Source organism: Leguminivora glycinivorella, chromosome Z, assembly GCF_023078275.1.
Source record: "Leguminivora glycinivorella isolate SPB_JAAS2020 chromosome Z, LegGlyc_1.1, whole genome shotgun sequence".
NCBI classification, from domain to species: domain Eukaryota; kingdom Metazoa; phylum Arthropoda; class Insecta; order Lepidoptera; family Tortricidae; genus Leguminivora; species Leguminivora glycinivorella.
Window position 1 is genome coordinate 34,295,041 of NC_062998.1, and position 25,155 is coordinate 34,320,195.

General features: G+C 38.0%; 1 protein-coding gene across 3 annotated transcripts; it reads right to left on the reverse strand.

Annotated features, from left to right (window-relative positions):
• Nucleotides 1-1,633: 1,633 nt before the first annotated feature.
• LOC125241839 lies at nt 1,634-24,496 on the reverse strand. 3 transcript variants are annotated; one of them, XM_048150490.1, is made up of 8 exons: nt 24,390-24,496; nt 19,417-19,497; nt 11,269-11,462; nt 10,440-10,599; nt 10,079-10,254; nt 9,650-9,860; nt 4,030-4,132; nt 1,634-3,690 (listed from the first exon to the last, which is right to left on the reverse strand). In XM_048150490.1, exons 3-8 carry the CDS (start codon nt 11,446-11,448, stop codon nt 3,480-3,482), a joined length of 1,041 nt encoding a protein of 346 aa, XP_048006447.1. In that variant the 5' UTR covers nt 11,449-11,462; nt 19,417-19,497; nt 24,390-24,496; the 3' UTR covers nt 1,634-3,479. The 3 variants fall into 3 exon arrangements, with proteins under 3 accessions (XP_048006447.1, XP_048006448.1, XP_048006449.1); XM_048150492.1 differs by having other exon boundaries at nt 3,560-3,690; nt 4,035-4,132; XM_048150491.1 differs by lacking the exon at nt 19,417-19,497 and having other exon boundaries at nt 24,390-24,477.
• Nucleotides 24,497-25,155: the final 659 nt, after the last annotated feature.

Consider the following 25,155-nt stretch of genomic DNA (forward strand, 5'->3'; position numbering starts at 1 on the left):
TGGAGAGTGACATATGCTACTTTTTTTGTCTCTTTCTAACGCAAGCGAAGCCGCGGGCTAAAGCTAGTACAGCACGGGAAGCATGGTCGCGCGATGTTGCGATTATAGGGACGGCCAGATGTTTTATCATTTATCGCGTGACCATAATTGCCTGCCTGGACCAGATTATATTGATGATAATTTGATGATAATTATTATTTGTAACCATTTAGTTAATATTTGGCCAGTAAATTGGAGTTAGTTATAACATAAGTACTTATGTAATAATAATAAAACGGTTATGTAACCTAAAGGAAGAGCGGCGCCTCCCAACACAGGCATTTTGCTTACCGGGCGGCACCATCACCTTACATCATGTAAACAGTGATTTATGAAATAAATAATTTTTTTTTTTTTTTTTTAATATTGTCTTCAGTTACCGCGATTTGAGCCAGACCGGCCGTCTTAATATTAATATTGTACGCATACAACAGTTGCCTTTTGTTTATAAACGTTGAATATGTATAATGTATACTTGTATACACATATAGGCTACTTGCTTCTTAGTGAAATCGGCTTCTTTGTAAGAACTGTCAAGGCGAATTTGAACAACTTGCTAATATGGAGTTTGTATGATGTCGAATTGGGTGACGTCACGGTCAACTCAGTTACTTTATATATTCAATGTAATTATCAATTTAAGTCACGACGGTCTTAAGCGTCCTGTTATCACATTTCCGCATTATCAAAGAAGTGAGCCACCACCAGATTTCATGTAGGTACCTACAGAGAAGGACTCTTGTACTGTACTAGACATAAACCATGAGGAACAAACACATATTCACATTTACTAAATAAACTGTAATATATTTATATAAGTAATAAGAATTCACATGACTTAAACTTAGTAAATATGATTTTTTTGATAAATAATGTAGTACAGAGTTAAAACATAAAACAATTTTATTAAGGGTAATACCTGGCGAGATATAAATAAACTCAAAGTAATTTAAATAAATTAGTCAAATACAGACAAATATCTTAAATATGATGTATATTATATTACATATTACTAGTTATTTACATTCGAAACTTCAACAATAATTACCAATAATTACTTAAAACATCTTCGAGTGTCTTAATTTAATTACTCTGGTTACGTTCTAGTACTTATTAAACAAGGTTAACTATTAACAATACGAAGTTCAAATAAAAACGGTAACTATTAATGTATAGCTTAATTAACATTGTTAAGAAGTTAGACTACTACTTGTGAGGACTTAAATCGTTGATAATATTGTGCAAAATCAATAATTCTGTTATTTCTACATATATTTCTGATTAACCATTTTTCTGGTGTACTCTTGGGTGGACACGTTCGTTTTTCGTCACGTTCCTAATGTGTCCGATTCTGCTTTCGTCAGCCATTCTTCGATCGTCGATGGTCTTTCTCAACTTCGCTGTAACGGTCAATTTCGCTGTTCATCTTTATCTTCATCCGGCTCGTTCTTTACTCTTCATAATCTTATTTCGGAATGTTCGCTGTTAAATCTATGTTTCTCGTGTTTTTTCGTAGTCTTAGGTCGGTACCAACTTAGAATATGACCAAATACGAAATGACGAAAAACGATTGAGTCGAAATAAGAAAAAGGCCAACAACTCATTATGGTCAAAGACGATAATGACTGCAGACTAAGTTGACGAATGAAGAATGGCTGACGAAAGCAGAATCGGACAAATTTAGGAACGTGACGAAAAACGAACGTGTCGACCCAAGAGTATGCCAGTTTTCTAAGATAGTCATGGGTCATACTCTTTCACAAGAATCATTAGAAAGATTTGGTTTACGGTTGGTAGGTACTAAGCTGCTTTAGCGTTTGTATGTCTAAATACTAACTATACAGCTTTTTACCCGACTACGGCAACGCAAAAGGAGGGTTATAATTTTGACCGGTAATGTGGGTATGTATGTATGTATGTATATGTATGTATTAAGACGATTCGAATGACATATCGTTTGTGAAATTCTAATGCGTACTTTAGAAGTTATGAGGGAACAGATGAACATACATACATACACACGCACAAACGATATATACAAACGATATGTCATTCGAATCGTCTTAATCGTCCGCTGGTTATAAGCTATATGACGTCACCGCAAACGAAACATGGCGCCCTCTAGAGGTCATAAAGTAATTCGACATTATTAATCAACATAACGAGTTAAGTTTTATTCAGTGAAAATATGTTATAAATGTTAATTTTGTAGAAATTCGCAAATAAAGCAGATTGAGGCAACGAATAAAAGTTTACGTAGTAGGACTTAAAGTGAATTAATAAACTAGTAGGTACCTACTCTTTTGTATTTAGGTTCTTAGATACGACGTACGCAATCCTTAGCACCCCAAACTTTTTTTTTACTTAGTCGACCAACCATCGAATAACACTTACTATGATAGAAATTAGGTTTTTAAAATTCCGTTAGAGATACGTATAAGTTATGATGCTTATAGTACACAGAGCTGCGAAGGTGCATGATGAATTGCATAGGTAACCATTTCAATTCATATCTACTCAATTTTATAAGACAACTCCATTCATAAAAGCATAAAGCATGCACTATTACAACTTTGTATAGGTATCTATTGTTCTACTAGGTCATAAGGGGTCTTTAGAAAACCGAACGTAAGTAAGTAGTTAATTTTTCATTTTGCCTCGCTCTCCAGACCATGACCTAATCCAATAAATATTATAAGATTTATGTACAAGCCCTGACTCTAATGATTGTTTTTACTCCTTCAATTTCAAATAAAGATACCTTTCTTTCATAACATTAGTCAAGTTAGGCCTAGGTGAATAAGAATAGTGTTTAAAGAAACCTTAGTGTCTAGATATTTTGATGCTGGTTTATACATGAGTTATATAACCCTACTTTGTTGATATACCGATATATTTGACGAAGTGGTGCACAATCTTAGAAGTGTTAATTAATTAGCTAATATCAGTTATGTTGGCCATACGTATTCAGTAATCTCGGATGGTTAATGGGAAGTTCAAATAGGTTCCTACTAAAGAAAAAATGCTTGTATGTATATATACATACGTGTAAAATGTGCGCTGTAAAATCACAATTAAATTCTAGACTTTTTTCTAATGTTTGTTATTTATACTGTTTCATGCCCTTCGTGGAATCAGGTGCTTTAAGTACCTATGTATAGTTTATTTTGTTGATAATGTATTTTTATTAGCTAAATAAGTAAAATATACAATATTATTTACCTCTCCGGTAAGTACCTAATATCTAAACTTATGGCCAATATAACATGAACTTTTATTAATTGATAAATGTGCGCGGCCGGCAAATCATCCCTCTCTGTCGCTTACCCTAAGGACAAGATTTCATTTTATCTTGATCCGTCAAAGTGCTGTTATGGCAAGCGATATTATATAGTGAGAAGTTCGGTCAGCCGCTGGCACAAGTAGGTATATGGGTGAAGTTAGTTGCGCGAGTCGGTAGAGGAGGGTAAGTTTTCCCCGTCGAGCTTGTGTCGTGCGGCGTGCACGTAGGCCTCGGCGGCGATGGCGGGCCAGGCGTCCCGCGCGGCGGGCGCCCCGGCGGCCCACTCGGACGTCGACACCTCCGCCGGCCGCTCCGCGCTCTCGGTCTTCGGCGCGCACTCAAGGGACAGCGGCTTCGGGGTTTCAATCCTGTACAATATACAAGTTTCATTTAAGGTTTTGGGTGGTTTTAGTCAATTGCCATGAAATGGAGTTTCTCGAAACTACAAGTTACAACTTACAAGCGGTAGTCAAAGTCTAATATGACAAGTTGGAAAGAGATTTCCGCTTGTAACTGTAACATTCAGTTTTGAGAAATGATCCACAGATTAAACACTTGTGAGGTCATATTATTATATTACATATGGTTCTCTTGTCATCTATTTGTAGTTAAACTATCATTATTTAAAAACAAATGAATTCAATTGGACTTTTATTTCAATAAATATTTTCTTCTACTCAGTCATGCACTCTTAGATAAAAAAATACCTCACGCGTTCTGGTGACTGCATGGCATCGTTCGTGCTTGATATTTCAAGGTCTTCGGCGTAATTTAGGTGCAATTTTTCACCGTCGTTTCGTGGTTCTTTTTCTGAAAAATAAATTCCTCGATTGATACCTCAAAATATGAAGGTCCTTGAAGTAGTCGAACGATCGATAAAATAGTTAAATTTCTATGGCAATATTTGTTGTATATGTATGTGTCGCAGGGAAATGGCCAAAACAGAGATTTGATCAAATCTCTAAGGGATATGATCAAATCACGCAGGATGTCAAAATGGCGAATCCATTTCATCATTTCTCTAGAAAATTTCAGTCATTTGACTAAATCCCTGACTCTGTTTAGTGAAATCACAAAATCGGCCAATAGACATGGCACGTTTTGTCATTTCACTAGATTTGTTTAGCGATTTGACAAAATCCCTGAACCACAACACTTATGAAGTCAACTTGTTTTATCATTTCGCGACGAAATCTGTCCAGAGATTTGATCAAATCACCATATATATTATATGTATACCATATTTCAGTTAAGACTTTATCATTTCCCTAAATTCGTTTAGCGAAATGTTAAAAGAAATTGACTTTTTGAGTTCGTTTCGTCAACTTACTGTCGTGGTTCAGGGATTTTATCAAATCCCTAAACAAATCTAGTGAAATGACGAAACGTGGCGTGTCTATTGGCCGATTTTGTGATTTCACTACACAGAGTCAGGGATTTAGTCAAATGACTGAAATTTTCTAGATAAATGATGAAATGGATTCGCCATTTTGGCATCTTGCGTGATTTGATCATATCCCTTAGAGATTTGATCAAATCTCTGTTTTGGCACAGAATATATAATAGTACAAGTACAGAAGGCTCACTCCTTTGAAGTTCACAAAACGCCGCCATTCTAAATTATTACCTACATTAACAAACGGACCGCACGCGTGCAGACGACATTGAATTCTATTGCGCCGCGCGAAAGTCGTCGCCACTGAATGGGCCGCGAACTCGCGGCCGCCGGCATGTACTTGTAGCGCGGTGAAAGGATCGCGGAGTGAGCCGCCCCTGGTTTTGGCCATTTCCCTGCGACATATGTATGTACAATACACTTTATTGTACATAAGACAAGTTAAGACATAACAATACAGTATAGATGGGTACAATGTTCAAAGGCGAGCTTTTATCCATATAAGGGATCTCTTCTAGTTAACCTTTGAGCGAATTTGGTACGTAATTTCTGGAGTCTTGTCTTGTAATTAAGTTGGTTGATAGAGTTATTCTCGTTTTCGCTTAGAGTACCTGGGCGACCGAGCTTCGCTCGGTGTTCTATTTTATTATACTTCTTGTGTTTTTTACATGACAGACTTACCACTTCCAAACAAATTTGTATGAAAAATCAACAGTAAATCACTTAAATAAACAAATAATTGATACACTATAGTTGTATAGGTACTTTATTTTACTTTAAACATAATTATCTGACAGTTTACACAATCAACATAACGCATAATAGCACTTCTGTTTGAAGTATTGAGTTTTAAAATAAATAATACTGAGATAACGGAAGAAGCTTAAAATTCGTAATAATAGAGTATATTGAATAGTATCAGGGGCGGCTCACTCCGCGATCCTTTCACCGCGCTACAAGTACATGCCGGCGGCCGCGAGTTCGCGGCCCATTCAGTGGCGACGACTTTCGCGCGGCGCAATAGAATTCAATGTCGTCTGCACGCGTGCGGTCCGTTTGTTAATGTAGGTAATAATTTAGAATGGCGGCGTTTTGTGAACTTCAAAGGAGTGAGCCTTCTGTACTTGTACTATTATATATTCTGTGATAGTATGGTATAGAGTTATCAGTCAAGATTTTCGAATGAAGCGCCATCTATTATTAAGTCGCATCTACGACAACTTTTCATGTGACTTTCCATGCCTAAAGGATTTAAGAACATAAAGTATAAAGCATGTGGATCTCCTAGTGAGTATTATATTCTTTGATGTGGACCCTCTTAAACGTGGAACGCCACATATTTATGGCAAGATTTCTAAATAGGTCCTTCATCTACCAGTCACATTAATTAATAAATATTTGAACGCTAACTTATTTGCCAATAAAACAGGACATTAACAAAATTTACAATTTAATACATGTAATTGGCCATAGAATTGGACATCTAGCGAAAATTTTGGACATCAAAAAATACTTATACATTTTACGATAACAATCATTACCCAGTTTGCGGGGGTAACAGTGACATCTAGCGAACAACTTGCACTACGGCATAAAATTGTTTTTCACGCCCTCTATCGTTAATTTTCCTAAACATATACAAAGTACATCGGATTTACTATTTCCTTTGACTGAAAACACCGTGTCATAAGATTCATAAGTTAGTCAATGTTTGTTAGACTTATATTGACCGGGATATAGACCGTGATTACCTTTTTGATTTTTGTCGAGCTCCCGATATTTCGACGCAGTTGCATGCATCATGATCACGGAAAACTGACGAAGGCGGGTGGATGTTAAAGTTGTATAGACAGCGCGCGATCTACCCTCCTTCGCGCGCGTCGGCTGCGTTCACTTTCAGCGTTACCACTGGTCGCGTTCACACTCGATGGTCTGTCCAAACACACTATACTCACAGTGTCACTACGTTTGTTCAATTCTGACTTCACCGGTTTTTTACACAAACAAATCACTGGATTCCATACATTAGATAGTTTGAAGCCATCCTCACGATTGAAATTTTTATATTTGTGAATCTCAATGGCTTCTCTTACCAATCTCGGTATGTAGTGGCGTTCCGTCGAAATTACCTTAGGACTATGCAACTCGATCCAATGATTTGCACCCGACTCGATGAGATGTTGAGCAATAGCAGACTTGCGAGTATCGTTCTTTTTGACTGCAGCAATGTGTTCTTTAATTCTGCAGGCAATAGTGCGCTTGGTCTGCCCTATGTAAGAACTGCCACAACTGCACTCAACTTTGTACACACCAGGTTTTTCCAGAGGAAAATTGTCCTTAGGTGACCGCAAGAACTGTGCAATTAAAGAACACATTGCTGCAGTCAAAAAGAACGATACTCGCAAGTCTGCTATTGCTCAACATCTCATCGAGTCGGGTGCAAATCATTGGATCGAGTTGCATAGTCCTAAGGTAATTTCGACGGAACGCCACTACATACCGAGATTGGTAAGAGAAGCCATTGAGATTCACAAATATAAAAATTTCAATCGTGAGGATGGCTTCAAACTATCTAATGTATGGAATCCAGTGATTTGTTTGTGTAAAAAACCGGTGAAGTCAGAATTGAACAAACGTAGTGACACTGTGAGTATAGTGTGTTTGGACAGACCATCGAGTGTGAACGCGACCAGTGGTAACGCTGAAAGTGAACGCAGCCGACGCGCGCGAAGGAGGGTAGATCGCGCGCTGTCTATACAACTTTAACATCCACCCGCCTTCGTCAGTTTTCCGTGATCATGATGCATGCAACTGCGTCGAAATATCGGGAGCTCGACAAAAATCAAAAAGGTAATCACGGTCTATATCCCGGTCAATATAAGTCTAATGAAAATAACCGTGAATCATTCAATGTTTGTTGTTTCGTATCCTTGACCTGTGTCGCCATCTAGTTTTATCATAAATAGTACTTACATCGAGCGAAAGAATTCTGTCTTAACAACTCAACTACTCCACACGAGATGGCGCGCGTTTTGCCACGAAAGCTCAAATAGAGATGGCGGTATGTGCCTATTATTTCCGGATAATTCTAGAATGTAATAGCACATCTGTTTGAAGTATTGAGTTTTAAAATAGTACTGAGATAATACAAGAAGCTTAAAATTCGTAATAATAATTTAAACACTTAATGAATACGTAAGTGTTTTCACCCGCGAATCATAAAATTCATAAGTTAGTCAATGTTTGTTATTTTGTATCCTTGACCTGTGTCGCCATCTAGTTTTCTCATAAATAGTACTTACATCGACCGAAAGAATTCTGTCTTAACAATACAACTACTCCACACGAGATGGAGCGCGTTACACCACAAAAGCTCAAATAGTGAATTTTTCTATTCGTGTTAAGTATTCTTTTCATTAATATAAAAAGACTTGAAAATATTATAACACCTCGCCCGCGAATTATAAGTTACCTAATGTTTGTTGTTTCGTATGCGACGCCTTGATCTGTGTCGCCATCTAGTCTTTATAATAAATAGTACTTACATCGACCGAAATAATTCTGTCTTAACAATACATCTACTGCACACGAGATGGCGCGCGAAGAAAAACGCATGAAAACTCGAAAATTCGCGTTTTCCGAGACCTAAGGATAAGTTAGATCGATTTTTCACCTCCGAAAACCCCCACATAATAAATTTCAGCGAAATCGTTAGAGCGGTTTCCGAGATCGTCGGTATGTATAAATAAATAAATAAATAAATAAATAAATATACAAGAATTGCTCGTTTAAAAGTATAAGATATCTATGCACTTTATTTCTATTGTAATTGTATAACTATGATAAAATAAATTGTTTCTTAGGTCAAACAAAGCTGAATTAGCCCGATAGCCTCGAGACGTGATATCTGGGTTTTGTGACTGTCATGGTCGAAGTTGATGGTCAGATCAGACCAGCCAGCGTCGTAGAGCGGCTCACGCTGCATCTCCTTCAGGTGTAGTGAACCATGGTGGAGAGTTACCGTCGAGGTTGATGGGCTGGTCGGGCCAGCCGAGCGAGTCGCCCTCCACGTCGACGGGCTCGTCCTCGGCGCCGTAGCGCGGCTCAGGCTGCATCTCCTTCAGGTGTAGTGAACCATGGTGGAAAGTTACCGTCGAGGTTGATGGGCTGGTCGGGCCAGCCGAGCGAGTCGCCCTCCACGTCGACGGGCTCGTCCTCGGCGCCGTAGCGTGGCTCACGCTGCATCTCCTTCAGGTGTAGTGAACCATGGTGGAGAGTTACCGTCGAGGTTGATGGGCTGGTCGGGCCAGCCGAGCGAGTCGCCCTCCACGTCGACGGGCTCGTCCTCGGCGCCGTAGCGTGGCTCACGCTGCATCTCCTTCAGGTGTAGTGAACCATGGTGGAGAGTTACCGTCGAGGTTGATGGGCTGGTCGGGCCAGCCGAGCGAGTCGCCCTCCACGTCGACGGGCTCGTCCTCGGCGTCGTAGCGCGGCTTACGCTGCATCTCCTTCAGGTGTAGTGAACCATGGTGGAGAGTTACCGTCGAGGTTGATGGGCTGGTCGGGCCAGCCGAGCGAGTCGCCCTCCACGTCGACGGGCTCGTCCTCGGCGTCGAAGCGCGGCTCACGCTGCATCTCCTTCAGGTGTAGTGAACCATGGTGGAGAGTTACCGTCGAGGTTGATGGGCTGGTCGGGCCAGCCGAGCGAGTCGCCCTCCACGTCGACGGGCTCGTCCTCTGCGTCGTAGCGCAGCTCACGCTGCATCTCCTTCAGGTGTAGTGAACCATGGTGGAGAGTTACCGTCGAGGTTGATGGGCTGGTCGGGCCAGCCGAGCGAGTCGCCCTCCACGTCGACGGGCTCGTCCTCGGCGTCGTAGCGCGGCTCACGCTGCATCTCCTTCAGGTGTAGTGAACCATGGTGGAGAGTTACCGTCGAGGTTGATGGGCTGGTCGGGCCAGCCGAGCGAGTCGCCCTCCACGTCGACGGGCTCGTCCTCGGCGTCGTAGCGCGGCTCGCGCGGGCGCTCCTCGCGCCGCTCCTCCTCCAGGTCGTAGCCGAGCATGCTCTCCACGGTGTGGTGCCTCTTGCGCGTGCGCAGCTTCAGTCGTCTCTGCCGGTTGGCGCGGATGCGCTGGTAGGTCTGTTTGGTACAAATTAGGTATATCAACACTTTTTTATGGCAAATACTTAATTGGAGTCCAACTCCTTGTATGATAAAATACGACGCTTATTCTTTCAAGTCTCTATTCGAGTGTGTGTCAAATCAACTGTAAGCCTGAAGTATAAGTTTAAGCAGTACCAGCAAGTAATTGAAGTTATGAAACGCTCAGACAACAGAAGTAGAGTAGAAGTAAGTACCTCCCAGCGCGCGTCCTCGTCCTGGTGATGCAGTGAGTGCGCGGGCGGCGCGGCATCACGCGGCAGCGCGCTCAGGCTGTAGAGGTGCTGCAGCTCCTGCAGGAAGTGCGCTTGCGCCACGCCCGGACCGAGGCGTGCGCCGCATACGCCGCAAGCTGACTTCCGTTCGCCGTCGGCTGCAAATAGTTCTCAATTTAAACAGACTTACAACTTATTCACGTTTTAGATAACTAAGAATAGTTATGCTTGAGGTTTCGGCAATGTCTAAAAATCATGTCACTTCAGAGCCCGGTGCTCTGTTGTCGTCCCACTTCAAGGACTGGTTTGGTACCAGTTGGTACAAGTTGTGCACTTAACTTACGGGAAAAGAAATCATGCGAGTCAGTGCAGGGCGCAGTAGCTGGTGGCTCGTCGTCCTTGCAGGGCCGCGGGGACGCCGAGGCGGCGGAGCCCGGTGAGCTGGTGTCGTCGCGAGGGTAGTGCCGGTACAGTGGCGGCGTGCTACTGTCATCCCGGACGCTCTGCGACGGACAAAATAACTACAATGTTATTATATTTTTTATTAGAAAAGCTAGTCGATTTTTTTGTTAATGGAATTTAGAAATAAAACGTTTGTAGGTAAGTACCTCTGACTTTTACTTCTAGGGTGAGCATTCTAGTAGCCTTGTCACTGACTAGAGTACTTGATTTTACCCAACGATTTTACCCTTTCTTAAAATTTGGGAGACCGAACTTTGCACGGAAAACAGAGAAAAGTGACACCGAGCTAGATTGATTATTACTGTCCCTAAAAATGCCAATACGAATATACCTGGCCCCGTAGCCGAATGGCATTTCTACGACGCCAAACGAAAGCGATACGCCGCTGGCTCTGTCGCGCCAATACGCAAGCGCGATAGAGATAGATATCTACTAGCGCTTCGTTTCGTGAGCGTTTCGTGAGCGATTGTGCCATTCGGCTAGCCACCCTGTAAAATTTTATACAATTCGTGAGAGCCGTTTCCGAGTTCACCGAAATATACATATAAATACCTATATGCACATAATTATATATATACAAGAATTGCTCATTTAAAGGTACAAGATGTTCTATTTTATAGGTCTTTTTATCTTTAATTAACACCCCGTAAAATACCTGGTTTACTACCCCCAGATTAGGAACCGCCGCTGTCCTATTAGAACATACATACCCTGAGAGCTTGTCCGACGGATTGTCCAAGTGCGTACTGCTCCCCCAGGTGCCTCGCGAAGGCCTTCCCCGGGTACAGGGGGTGGAAGGCGCCCCCGATGGGCCGGAAGGCGCCGCAGCCGAAGCTCTGCAGTGCGGGGTGCAGGAACTGCGGCGCCATGTGGTGCAGGAATCCTTCCATCGTGCGCAGGTATTCTAAATGCATAAACATATTTAATCGAATGTACTTTTAGAACGTTTTTCTCGCAAGCGTGACATAGTAGGTATTCGCTATATGCGCGACTTATGCTGCCGTTATTTGAAGGGTGTTGTATGTTACATGTTATGGAGTCATCAAATTCGTTCTAACGGTTGCCGCTATTCATGAGTTTCATGACGTTCCATAAGGCGCTTCACACATTGACGACGCGTCTCGTTGCGAGACGCGCAGCGACGGACTCGCATGCAGGGAAAACGCCACCAACGCGCAACGTCCGAGTTTTTTACGCACTACGCGACGCCCCGCGTGGGCCGCGTGCCTTTCGTCTCGCGTTCATTTCACATTCGAACGTTAAGACGATACAGGAAGGGTCAATTCTACATACAAACGCTCTCGACTCTTTCCTCCCTGGTTTTTGAAGATAGAGCAATGATTTTTTTCAACACAGATTATTATTTTTTTTACCTGTGTCGGACCGTTTTTTTTTTTATTATTCTTATTTTTAAAGATGAGATTCTAGAGCCCATAAAAATTTTCCAAAAACGATATTGATTATGGCGCAAAAAAAGGTGTGGTATTCAAAATTGGTAACAATTAGCCTATAGTTATAGTTTCATAAGTTTTGAAGGAGGAAACAGTCGACAGCGGAACCTCGATTTTAAATATTTTTTCGTAATATCTTTTAACTGAGTTGTTCTGAACGAACAATTTTTTTTCTGGTCAATAAAAATTCCATTTTAGCATTTTCGCTCCTGTAGCGTCTTAAGGTGAGAGCAGTTCCTATTTGTCGATAAAATGGAAACAGAACTTTTTCAAACGTGCGGTGATACTTACTGTTTGGTTTTTGTACAATCGAGTCATAAAACCCAGAAGACACTGGGTACATCCCTGTTTACAAACCAGACGTATAAATGGGTCTTTTGTTAGATAGTACCAAGATTTAAGGCAACAGAAGTAGGTATAGGTAGGTATACAACCGCGTCATTTGATTGTTTGGTAAGCTAAGTTGGAGAGATTATTTATTTATTCATTTATTCGAGAAAGTAACAGTTATTTAAAAATAAATTTACATTTTTTTCTAATTTTAATATAATAATTTTTAATCAAGACTGCGGAGCAGTGTGTGAAGCGCCTAAGATTAAGTGTATTTGTGACAATCAGGGTCACTCCTTCATGCATTTTGCCAATAGGGCAAAGGGTGGGTAGCGTAGGAAGATTTTTACATTAGTGCTCAAAAACAGTGTCGGTCAACTGAGCGCCAGTCGTGACGCCGATATAAGTAAATGTACTAAACTTCACACTTGATAAGCAGTTTTATGACAAAATATGTTTATTATGATTTTTGCACATTTTTAGTTGAGCTAAATGTGTAAAGCTCATTCAGAAAGAAAAATATGAACAAGTAAATTTATCCTTGTTACGACCTCTCAACGAAAGTAACAAAGCAGTAATAATTGTTTATTTTGAGAGCGGTAAGTATTGCGTCCTCGATGCGGTTAGCACAACACTCGGGTCCAGTAGCCGATGGTTCGTTTAGAGTTGAAACAATAAACTCCTGACGTTTTTGTGACCGACGGTGTTGGTGGTCGCTATCACAGACAACTGAACTAATAGACATTAAGTATTCATTTTGAGAATATCCATACTAATATTATAAATGGGAAAGTGTGTGTGTCTGTTTGTTTTTCCGTCTTTCACGGCAAAACGGAGCGACGAATTGACGTGATTTTTTAAGTGGAGGCAGTTGAAGGGATGGAGAGTGACATAGGCTACTTTTTGTCTCTTTCAAACGCGAGCGAAGCCGCGGGCAAAAGCTAGTGTACTTATATTTCCTTTTAAAAAATTGTAAACGAATATTAAATTAATTAGAGTCGGTACTTGTTGCTTTAAACACGGGGTATCCCATTTCAGGCACATGTAAACCATCTTATTTTGTGTCTTTTTAGGGTTCCGTAGTCAACTAGGAACCCTTATAGTTTCGCCATGTCTGTCTGTCCGTCCGTCCGTCCATCCGTCCGCGGATAATCTCAGTAACCGTTAGCACTAGAAAGCTGAAATTTAGTACCAATATGTACATCAATCACGCCAACAAAGTGCAAAAATAAAAAATGGAAATAAATATTTTATTAGGGTACTCCCCCTACATGTGAAGTGGGGGCAATTTTTTTTTTCATTCAAACCCCAACGTGTGATATATTGTTGGATAGGTATCTAAAAATGAATACGGGTTTACTAAGATCGTTTTTTGACAATATTAATATTTTCGGAAATAATCGCTCCTAAAGGAAAAAAAAGTGCGTCCCCCCCCTCTAACTTTTGAACCATATGTTTAAAAAATATGAAAAAAATCACAAAAGTAGAACTTTATAAAGACTTTCTAGGAAAATTGTTTTGAACTTGATAGGTTCAGTAGATTTTGAGAAAAATACGGAAAACTACGGAACCCTACACTGAGCGTGGCCCGACACGCTCTTGGCCGGTTTTTTTTTGTAACTTCGTGTAATTTCGTCAGTTAAAATCATAATTGTGTTAATTTTTACATCCATCTTCATATCTTTGCTAGGCGGTTCTTAATATGATAAGAGTTTTTAATGATTCACGGTTATTTTCATATAAAAATTTCGATCGTGAGGATGGCTTCAAACTATCAATGTATGGAATCCAGTGTTGTTTGTGTAAAAAACCGGTGAAGTCTGAATTGAACAAACTTAGGGCCCATTTAGACGGTACGAGAACTCGCATACGAGTTTAATTACATTGCGGTATTTTGATGGCTGTGCAAAATTGTATGTAACCTCAACAGCCCGCAGTGTAACTAAAATCGCATGCGAGTTTGCTCGCCATCTAAATCAGGCCTTAGTGACACTGTGAGTGTAGTGTGTTTGGACAGACCATCGAGTGTGAATGCGACCAGTAGTAACGCTGAAAGTGAACGCAGCCGACGCGCGCGAAGGAGGGTAGATCGCGCGCTGTCTACGCAATGATGCATGCAACTGCGTCGAAATATCGGGAGCTCAACAAAAATCAAAAAGGTAATCACGGTCTTCATCCCGGTCAATATACTTAATGTCCTGCACAATAACACCCCTTCACTAGCCACACGCAACTGTCATGTAATATTTTCAAATATTTACTTAATAAGCTTGACCAGTCTTGACCGGTCAATCGCTCAGTCTACTAAGTATAACAATATCATTTAAGTAATTGCTTGAAGCACCTCTCGCCTTCGGATTATCCTTTGTGCGTTAACAATTATTATCCATAGCTATACACGATACAGTTCTACAGTGAGCCCCTTAATTACTTAGTCTTGACGTCACTGCCTAGTTGATTTGACAAATTAGCATTCATGCTCTGGGTAATCAGGCTATGGGCAAATATTGGGGCGTCTTGAGCCTTTGACGTGCGTTTTGTAGCGGACTGAGAAACCGCATTGTTGACCTATTATCAACGGCATATGCTGCCTCTAGCTTTCAGGAGAATCAGGAGCACGCTTCAAACGTACGCTTGTAAAGGGCAGGTGCCACATCTAATCTAGTTTTCAAACACTAAGTCGAGATGTTAGTTTAGCAATTGTTTTAAGGTAGGTATTTCTTTGATACAAAAATATATTTATTTACATGAACATATTTACATAATTATATAAGAAACTAAGACTAAACTTAAAAGCTCGCTAATGTCTAAAATATAAAAACAACATAGAATAGAACAAAAATTACTAAATTACTTAGTTTTTTAAAGATTCTTGTCTCAGTTACTAATTGTTTACATACAGAGAGTTAATTAGACAACTGCAATAACTTAAAATGTAAAGTGATTAGCAGAGCCCGTAACTTTCATGCCGATGACATAAATTTGACGTCACGTTGCATATATAATGATTCAAGTGTTTTATTTAATAATTAATCATTATTCATCAATCATTTATTAATAAGTGAAATAATTAATACTTACTTGATACGTGAAAAGTAAATTAAATTATTTGTTTTTATTTTTCATACATACATTTTATTAAATAGTTTTGTTACCATATTTCAATAAATTATTAAAACAAAACAAATTGTTTCCTTTTCGTTTCACGTATCAAGTAGGTATTAATTATTCCACGTACGAATAGCTTTCTCTTGAAGTCATTTGTACATGATTACATTGATTAATGAATAATGATTAATTATTACAATAAAACTATTTGAATCATCCTATATGCAAACGTGACGTCAAATTGATGTCATCGGCATGAAAGTTACGGGCCCTGGTGATTAGATATAAATTATGTATACTCAGCAAACAGGTCATACTCAGCAATTTTTAACTATGAGACCAACCTCCCATTTTCAAAACCTTGTACCTAAAATTGTTCTAATCGAGCTTGATTATCAGATAGAGCGCGTGAGTGCTTAATCGTTGTGGGTTTAATTAAGACGATAATTGCCGAAACGAGTGAAATTTAAAAAGATCCCAGACTAAACGAGGAAAACTTCCAACCCAATCAAAATTAGTTTTTAAATATTATTTATTCAAAATCATCACTTAAAAGTAAACCCTCGATCATCACTAGGAATCCTAGGGACATCGTTTAATATCGTAATGTTTTTTCTATGTCGGGTACCAATATTAATTAGCCAGCTCGGTTAAACAACAACTTAGCCCCTCGTAAAACAAAGTACAATATGTTATAATTTACTTGGCTTATATTAGAAATCCTGATATGTTCGCAGCTTTACCTAGCCGAGGAGCAGTTGGCACTCGTTACTCGCAGCCACCATTCTATTGCTACACGTAAACAGTGGAGAAAAGAATAGTATGGCCGGAACCCGCGGTAATACGCCTAACGTAAACGTTATGAAATGGTACACATGGTGCATTAGGTACGGGTAGAACGGCCGCTGCAGACTTTAGCATGAATTAGAGATAAACTAGTAAGTATTGAAGTAGTTTACACTGAGTAATAAGTTATCATCGCCGAAAATGGACCATCGTTATTTTTATTTTTCTCATATACCTACAGTATACACATAATTAAAGCTCATTCAAACTTACAAAAAGAGGCACTTTTGGTTCTTAACTGGGCTAAGTATCTTAGGCCACCTGCGGGCGTATTATGCTTCTAATTTTATCACTTATCCACGTGGATAAAGCATCCGTTACGCTTTGGCAAGTACGTCAGTGTGAGAGTGACAGATGTCTTATCCACGTGGATAAGTGATTAAATCTCCTTATATAAAAAGTACCCAATTTCCTAATACTTCAGATAATTGTACATTGAATAAGAAGTTTGCATGCAGATTGTTGCATCCCTTTAGCCTAGCTTGTCGACATGAAAATATCAGGGTAAAAAATCTATAATGGAACTTTATAAGTATATTTGTTTTTTATCATGCAGAAACGTCTGCGAGCGATATTACATATTTTTAAATTAAAGGAAAAATGGAAATGGAAAAATGGAATGGATTTTTATAAGTATAGTTATGAATCCTGTGTATATAATACCTGTCCGCTTTTCCCTAGAAATAAGTCTGGCTATAACTGTTTTGTATTTATTTATTGATATAGGTATGAATTAGATTATTTTACTTTTCATTTGTTTTCTATCTGAACACATCGTATACGCAAACAGCAAATCATCCATCCAGCCATTTCCGTTTGAGCGGACACCAATATATCAGATTGTAATAGGCCAATAAGCGGGCAATAAAAAGGAGCAAGCCGCCGTTGAAAGAAATACGGCCCTGATTTATGCCCGATAGGAATGCGCACCGCCCCTTTTTCAATAAGTCGTGATAAGAATCATTGCTACTTGCACTACGGGGGTATGCAATTAAATAACCAGCTGAGCTGAGGAGCATCAGCGCGCTTTTCAGGTTTTGGTTTCCCGACGGAATCTAAAAGTCATCGTCATCATGTCTTAAGAGTTTTATCGATGGAGTATCCAGTTTTCTGTCCTGCGTGCGTAGCCGAATGGCACAAATGCTCACGAAACGCTCACGAAACGAAACGCTCGTAGATATCTATCTCTATCGCTCTTGCGTATTGGCGCGACAGAGCCAGACTACCTTTCGCGGCGTTTCGTTTTCGTTTCGTGTCGTAGAAATGCCATTTGGCTACGGGGCCTGTGCTAGCTCTTTAACTTTTTGATACGACGCGGGTTTCTCTATCTCTCTTGCGTCATCAAAAAGTCATAGATCTTAATGATAATCTTCATAGAACTTAGAGGTGTGAATTTTTCTATTTTAACTTTAATTTAAAAATATTATAAAATATTTGTCGCGATATTTTTATCTGATTATTTTTCACTACTTACTCATTTTTAACCGTCGCCTCATATCTCTCAAGAAGGACGGTTATCAAGTCGTCTGTATGTTTATTTTTTTGTTTTTTTTTATTTTTTATGTTTGTTCCTCGATATCTCCGTCGTTACTGGCCCGATTTTGAAAATTTTCTTTTTGATTGAATGTATATGCATACAGATTGGTCCCATTTTTCTCAGAACCCAGTTCTGATGATGGGATCCTGGAGACATCGAGGGAACTCCTCGAATCTGAAAGGCATACACATGGTGATTTTTGTGTTTTTAAGGGAACAGCATGCATTTAGGTATGGAACAGTGACATTTGGTGCAGTGGAACTGCTGATCATGGCCAGAACGGAACTCTTTAAATCTGAACGGCACGCTTATAGTGACTTTGGTATTTTTATAAGAACAGCATGCACTTTCGTCCAGAACAATGACATTTGGTGCAGTGGAATTGCTGATGATGGTCAGAACCGAACTCCTCAAATCTGAACGGCACACTCATAGTGATTTTGGTATTTTTGTAAGAAAAGCATGCATTTAAGTTCAGAACAGTGACGTTTATTTAGTTATGTTTGTTAAGCATATTGAGTTTTCAAGTCAAAGTTTGTCAAGCTTCGATTTCTTATAATATAATCGGATTCATGAGGAATTGAGGAAACTCCTCAAACCTTAACGTTATACGTATATTCATTTGTGTTGCCGTCTAATAATTAAAGCCTTAAAAGCAGTTTTAAAAAATACTTACACATTTCTACATAATCCAACATTCACAAGTAGCTTTCACTTTCAAGGCGACGGTTTTTTTTTCTTAAAAATTATTTACATCTAGTCAGTCAGTTCCCAAATCGAGAGAAGGCCACCTTTTGATTTTTAGATCCGTTGTTTAATAAGTACAAAAATAGGACGTAGTTTTTCCTAAGCGGGCCACAGACTGTCAGTTTTAACTATTCAGGTAGGCACTCGTCCCACCGCGAGCTAGTAAGCTATGAGCTATCGGCTATAAAAACGAACAAAAGATAACCACCCCCGTGCGAATAAAAGAGACACGGCGATATTGATAGCTCACCGCTGGGCGAGTAACTATAAACATCGCCGTGTCTCTTTTATTTACACGGGAGTGATTATCTTTTGTTCGTTTTTATAGCCGATAGCTCATAGCTTACTAGCTCGCGGTGGGACCAGTGCCTTAAAATAGAACTCATGAAATTTCGATTACATCGTCAGTTCAACTGCACTGCTCAAAGATTTGCCTGCACGCGTAAGTTTTAATTGAACAGTTTAACTTAACAGTTAAAAGTGATGGTCTGTGGCCCGCATTACACTAACGATAGCCACGGGTCCGTCTAGTAACACAAAATCCCTTGTAGCGTTTTGTAAAATTCAGCGAAATTGTTATTTATATATTTCAGTCGTGCCCATTCATAAATAAAAATAAACAGATCGGGCTTACAGATTGCAATTTTTATTATGGATATTCAATGAGAGCATACAATGTTCTTTTTGTACCTATGAAGAGTCCCCGTCTTCCCTTAAACCTTATTTCTCACACAATGCCCAGTTTGGTTTGCCAGATATAAAACATTGATTAATATCACACGAATGAGTATACTTTCGCTTTGCAGAAATAATATGATATTTAACAAATGTGGCATTACCATCAATCTTCAACAAAATGATGTCGTAATCCCATTATTAAACAGGCTTCACTTTTGTCTCGAGAGCCACTGACGATACGTCTGAAAATTAGAATTTTGTTTACATATGTATGATACCTATGATCTACTTCAGTCAGTATAATGAAATTTTTGAAAAGGAGGAAGGGATATTTCATATACCTTACACCGAACACAAGTTATTTAGGCACAAGAGATCCTGTAGAAGTTATACGGGGGCAAGACAAAATTGACTTCCTGTACCTTGATTACCAGCATTTCTGAAGTACATATGGGTCGCGACACAATCGCGGGTGGGTCGTGAGACTCGTGAGCAGGTATTTAGTGGGTCCTAAACCTAATAGGAATTCTGAACGCTACTAGTTGGGCCCAGAAATTGGCAGATTTTGTTAAGTGGGTCGGAACCCTGTCAGTTTAACATCCAAAATGTCTCATTGACATCCAAAACACACTATGAGAAGATTCTCGAACTTGATTCTCAAACATCAAACAACCATGAAAGTAATTTTATTTTTGATACAAACTTTAATCACCAGCTGTAAATTTTTTTGGTAGTTTGTACTCAAATAGAGACAAGTCCCTCAAACTCAATTAGGTAGTTTGGTTTCATGAAAGTTTTTGGTCACATTACCTTCAAATCCAATCAGCTCGAAGGTACGTATGGATAACATTTGATTGCATTGTTACCTGATTAATTAACGGTCAAAATTTGAACTCCACCAGAAACCAAAAAATGAGCCAAATATATTTAACATGACCATTGACCCGTATAATTTAGGCATAACTACATATTAAAAATACCTACAAGGTCATTAATAGCACAATTCAAAAAAAAATTGAAGTTGTCTTCTACTTTTTAACCGACTTCAAAAAAGGAGGAGGTTCTCAATTCGACTAAATGTTTTTTTTTTTTTGTTAAGTATATTAACTTTTTTAAATGATAGTTATTTATTTTACAAGGGGGCAAAGTTATTGTTTAACCGCACGTGCCAATATTGATACCCGCCGAGCAAGCGAAAGATTCCAATATTGAACCGCGAGCGTAGCGAGTGGTTCAAAAAGTGGAATCTTGAACGTTGCGAGGGTCTCAAGGCACGAAGGTTAAACAAATTTTGCTACCGAGTGAAACACAAAAATTTTAACCACACCAATACTATGAAAATATTAACTGAAATAAAACATCAAACTAAATCAAATTCATTAATTTATTTAACATTTATGATTCAAAATTATCATTTATACGTGGATTTTAATAGCCAGCTTTGTACATCGAGTTAAAATTTGTATGAAATTACTTTGCACTCTTGTGGATAAAATGCAATTTTGCTATCTGTTTTCGAATAGCAAAGAGAGCCTGTACCAGTTGGTGTGGTTAAAACTATTTTGTACTCCCGAACTGTTATTCGTCATTTACAGGGTCGTGCCACCTTTAAAATCCTGCAAAACAGTTAATCCTCTAATACTCGTGGCGGCTTTATTAATAATTTTCGGCTTCGCCTCAAATTGTTACCCACGCCACTCGCCTTTTTTGACCTCCTTTAAATGCCGGTTGCATAAAATACGATTGTAGAGTATATTCGTAGACTTCAGTGCCTCTACCATAAAATCGTAGCGCTGTAGACGTTTCCGTAACTAAGGTGTTAAATACGCGAGTACGAGCGAGATTCACGGATTTTTTTATGTAAATACCTGGGTATTTATCACTAACTTTTAATCATATTTTCCGTCCGACGTTATTCTTATTTATATAAAAAATAAATGTGTGTTGACAGTGTTGACTGCAAAAACTGCCAGAATAAAAAAAAAACTATTAGAATTATAAACTGTCTATATCGTTAATTATTCTAATAATATCATTATTCTTGTTGACGTATTGGTCGGCCTCACCTTAGCCTGGCAGTTGTTACAGTCCGAGAACATTTGTGAAGTAATATGTATGTGTGTTCGTATATCACAGGAATTTTACAGAATAATTATTAACTATAAAGTATACCTATTGTAACAAAATTTGGACCATAATTATATGTACATATTGTGTAAGCCGTATCGGTTAATATAAGTTTAGAAAGTAATATTTTATTTAAAAAAATTGTGCAAGTCTCCTATTGAACATATGTATAATGGGGGACTGCACAAATACAACTCAAAATGAATATACATTGTTCTAATAAATTAACATGTGGTACATACCTACATTACCAACATCACAAAGGCCGTAGCAGGATAAGGGAAGAAAAAATGCCCTTTAATGATTAGAAGTTGGTTTTTTTTCTATAATTACTTACACACAGTTTTGTTGAAAAATTCCTAGTGGTTCAGCCGGCAGAAAAAAAACCAAATTCATGAAATATGATTTTTCTCTAAAAGTATTTAACTCTATCATACAATCTTTTTTCATTTTGGTTAACTAAATAGTACTTATAACCTGGAAGAAAATTGAGTCTCCAAATTTCTGCAAAAAGTACGTAAGTCAACATTAAAAAAAAAAAAATAGTTTCTGAAGGAGGGACCACTCTAAGTGATACTTCTAAAAAGGCTTATTTAATGATCTGTCAGTCATATAAGTTTGACAGTTAAAATCGAAAAGCAACAGTGTCAAAATTAAAAAATAATGTTGGTTGAATTTTGTTACATTTTATTGTTATACCGTTCTAACACCGTCAAATAACTTAAAAATTTATTTCCTGATCAAATGTGTAAAAATAAAACAAATTTTCGACAATATTGGCTTCAAAAAGATATACAGGGTATATTTTGATAGCGGGTCAGTGAGGGCAGCTACCAGATCCCGTGCTGCTACGCAAAAACGGTCTAAGGAGACATTCCATCTATTTCAAATTGATGAAGATTGGCGTTTACAGATTTTGGAAAAAACATTTTTCACAAACTCTTTTTTGATGATAAAAGATCCCATTCCTCTCAAGGATCAAAAGTTTGTATGGAACCAAAAAAAAATCCGGCTAGAAAATCCACAAATTGAGAAAAACTTTTCCAATACAATTTGTATAAAAAAAATATTTTTTTATTTTCACATAAATTTTAATGCCAAACGATTCCATTCTTATTCAGTATCAATAGTCCTAGAGATCAACTTACGGTAATGTACTAAAAAGCCACAAAAAAAATCCCTATGTGGAAAAAGGTGAAAATGTATTCTAATTTTACTATATCTTATGTTACTGTTATGTTTTCATACATTATTACGGTCCGTCAATGTAACAGGACTAATTGGCGTAATTACATTACATAATACATTTTCACGTTTTCTCCATAGTAAATGTATGGGGAAAGTTTTCTTCAATTTGTATCTTTTTAGTACATTACCGTGAGTCGTATGTAAAAATAAAAAATTGTATGGGAAATGTTTTTCTTGATTTGTGGATTTTCTAGCCGGAATTTTTTTTTTGGTTCCATACAAACTTTTGATCCCTGAGAGGAATGGGATCATTTGGCATCAAAAAAAAGTTTTTGAAAAATGACTTTTTTTCTCACGCCCTGTTGTACCTATGTTATTTCCAAAATCTGTAAACGCCAATCTTCATCAATTTGAAATAGATGGAATGTCTCCTTAGACCGTTTTCGCGTAGCAGCACGGGATCTGGTAGCTGCCCTCACTGACCCGCTATCAAAATATACCCTGTATATCTTAAAGCCAATATTGTCAAAAATTTGTTTTATTTTTACACATTCACACAGAAAATATATTTTTAAGTTATTTGGCGGTGTTAGAACGGTATAACAATAAAATGTAACAAAATCCAACCAACATTATTTTTTTAATTTTGACACTGTTGCTTTTCGATTTTAACTGTCAAACTTATATGACAGACAGATCATTAAATAAGGCTTTTTAGAAGTATCACTTAGAGTGGTCCCTCCTTCAGAAACTAAAAAAAAATTTTTTTGAAATGTTGACTTACGTACTTTTTGCAGAAATATTATAGTTGGAGACTCAATTTTCTTCCAGGTTATAAGTACTATTTAGTTAACCAAAATGAAAAAAAGATTGTATGATAAAGTTAAATAATTTTAGAGAAAAGTCATATTTCATGAATTTTGTTTTTTTCTTCTGCTGGCTGAACCACTGGGAATTTTTCAACAAAACTTTGCACAATCGTACTACTAAGTGTAAGTAACTATAGAAAAAAAAAACCAGCTCCTAATCATAAAGGGCACTTTTTGTTCCCTTATCCTGCTACGGCCTTTTTACTCGTGTAGTTAATAGCGCTTTTGGAAATCATCGCCTTGAAATTCAAAAATATTGTGACCTCTCAATAGTCTCAATATAAGTTTTTATCCGAGCAAGTAAAACGTAAACAATAATAAAATTGATTTAATTATATTTAGTTGAATGATCCGATTAGCCATTGCAACGATTTCGCAAAATAATCTCTATTTTAAAACAATTTGCACAATAAGATTTTTGCATGTATTTTTTTTTATTTCCGTTAATAAGGGAAGGTTTCTTGAGTCAAATACGAGTACAATTAAATTTCTCTAATAAACTAATGTCTTAATTCTTACTATTTAATGTTTACGTTTGTTACGCACTAGAATTAAGTTTATTTTATGTACCCTTAAAGTTAAAACTACCTACATACATTACTTTTTACTAAAATTAAGACATATGCTTTGCTATTTTTTCAGTATTGGGCTTAATATTATAACTACCATTAAACAAAAGAAAATTATGTATGAGAATAGATTTTATTCTAAACATTATGAGGATTTTCTTAAATAAATTGCGAAACTATTTTAGAAAAAAAAATATCACTATTTATTATTAATTTATCTTTAAGTACGTACCACGTAAGTACGTAAAGACTACGTTTAAGTGCGTAAATTTTAAATAAATTTCAAACCTGTTTTCTAAAAAAAACCTATTTATTGTAAACCTAATCTAAAAATCCCAAAATCATCCGATATGTAGTAGAATAATAATAATATGAACTTACCTTAATAGCGCAGCTGTAGTATAGCGACCCGCGAACGACAAGAGAACTGCGGCGGCCCGGAAAAGCTGCGGGAAAGCGCGCACGCGACGCGGCGGAGCAGACTCGACTGCCGCGGGGCCGCGCTGGCTGGGCGGGCGGCGGCAGGACACGCCCAGAGACACCCAATCACACTTACCTTTTATAACTGAAAAAATCTCCAAGTACTTCTTTCAATTAAAAAAATACTCTAATATGTGCTTTGTTAAGATAATGTTCGATTTCATAATTGATTTTTTTTTAAATATTTGTCTGCATAGAACACTATAAAAGCAATAAAAAACATCTTAAAAATAAAAATATTTTTTTTTTATAATTTTATTTTGGGTTTTATTTACTATTAGTAGGTAAACTACAACTAATAATAATCGTTTCTTATTTTCTAAATTAGTTATTGCATTGAGAAAATAACAAAATCTAGTCAAAATACAACTAGGGCGGAGCATTCCTACTCCGACCACTCCCAGACCCATCTGTGCTACGGCAGAAAACAAATCGATTTATTGGGGATTTGCATTACTTTTAATCCAGCTTACTCGTAGCTTAACAGCGTAACACAAGCAGCATGCACCGTATATGGCAACTACATACTCATCACTGCTCAACATATCATGCCTTTTGTTTTCTACTTATAGTTGTAAACAAAATTGTGCCATTTTTAAAAACTGCTCCTAAATTATTAATACCTAGAAGCCTTACAAGGTTTATGGTTTACACTTTCTTTGTTGGT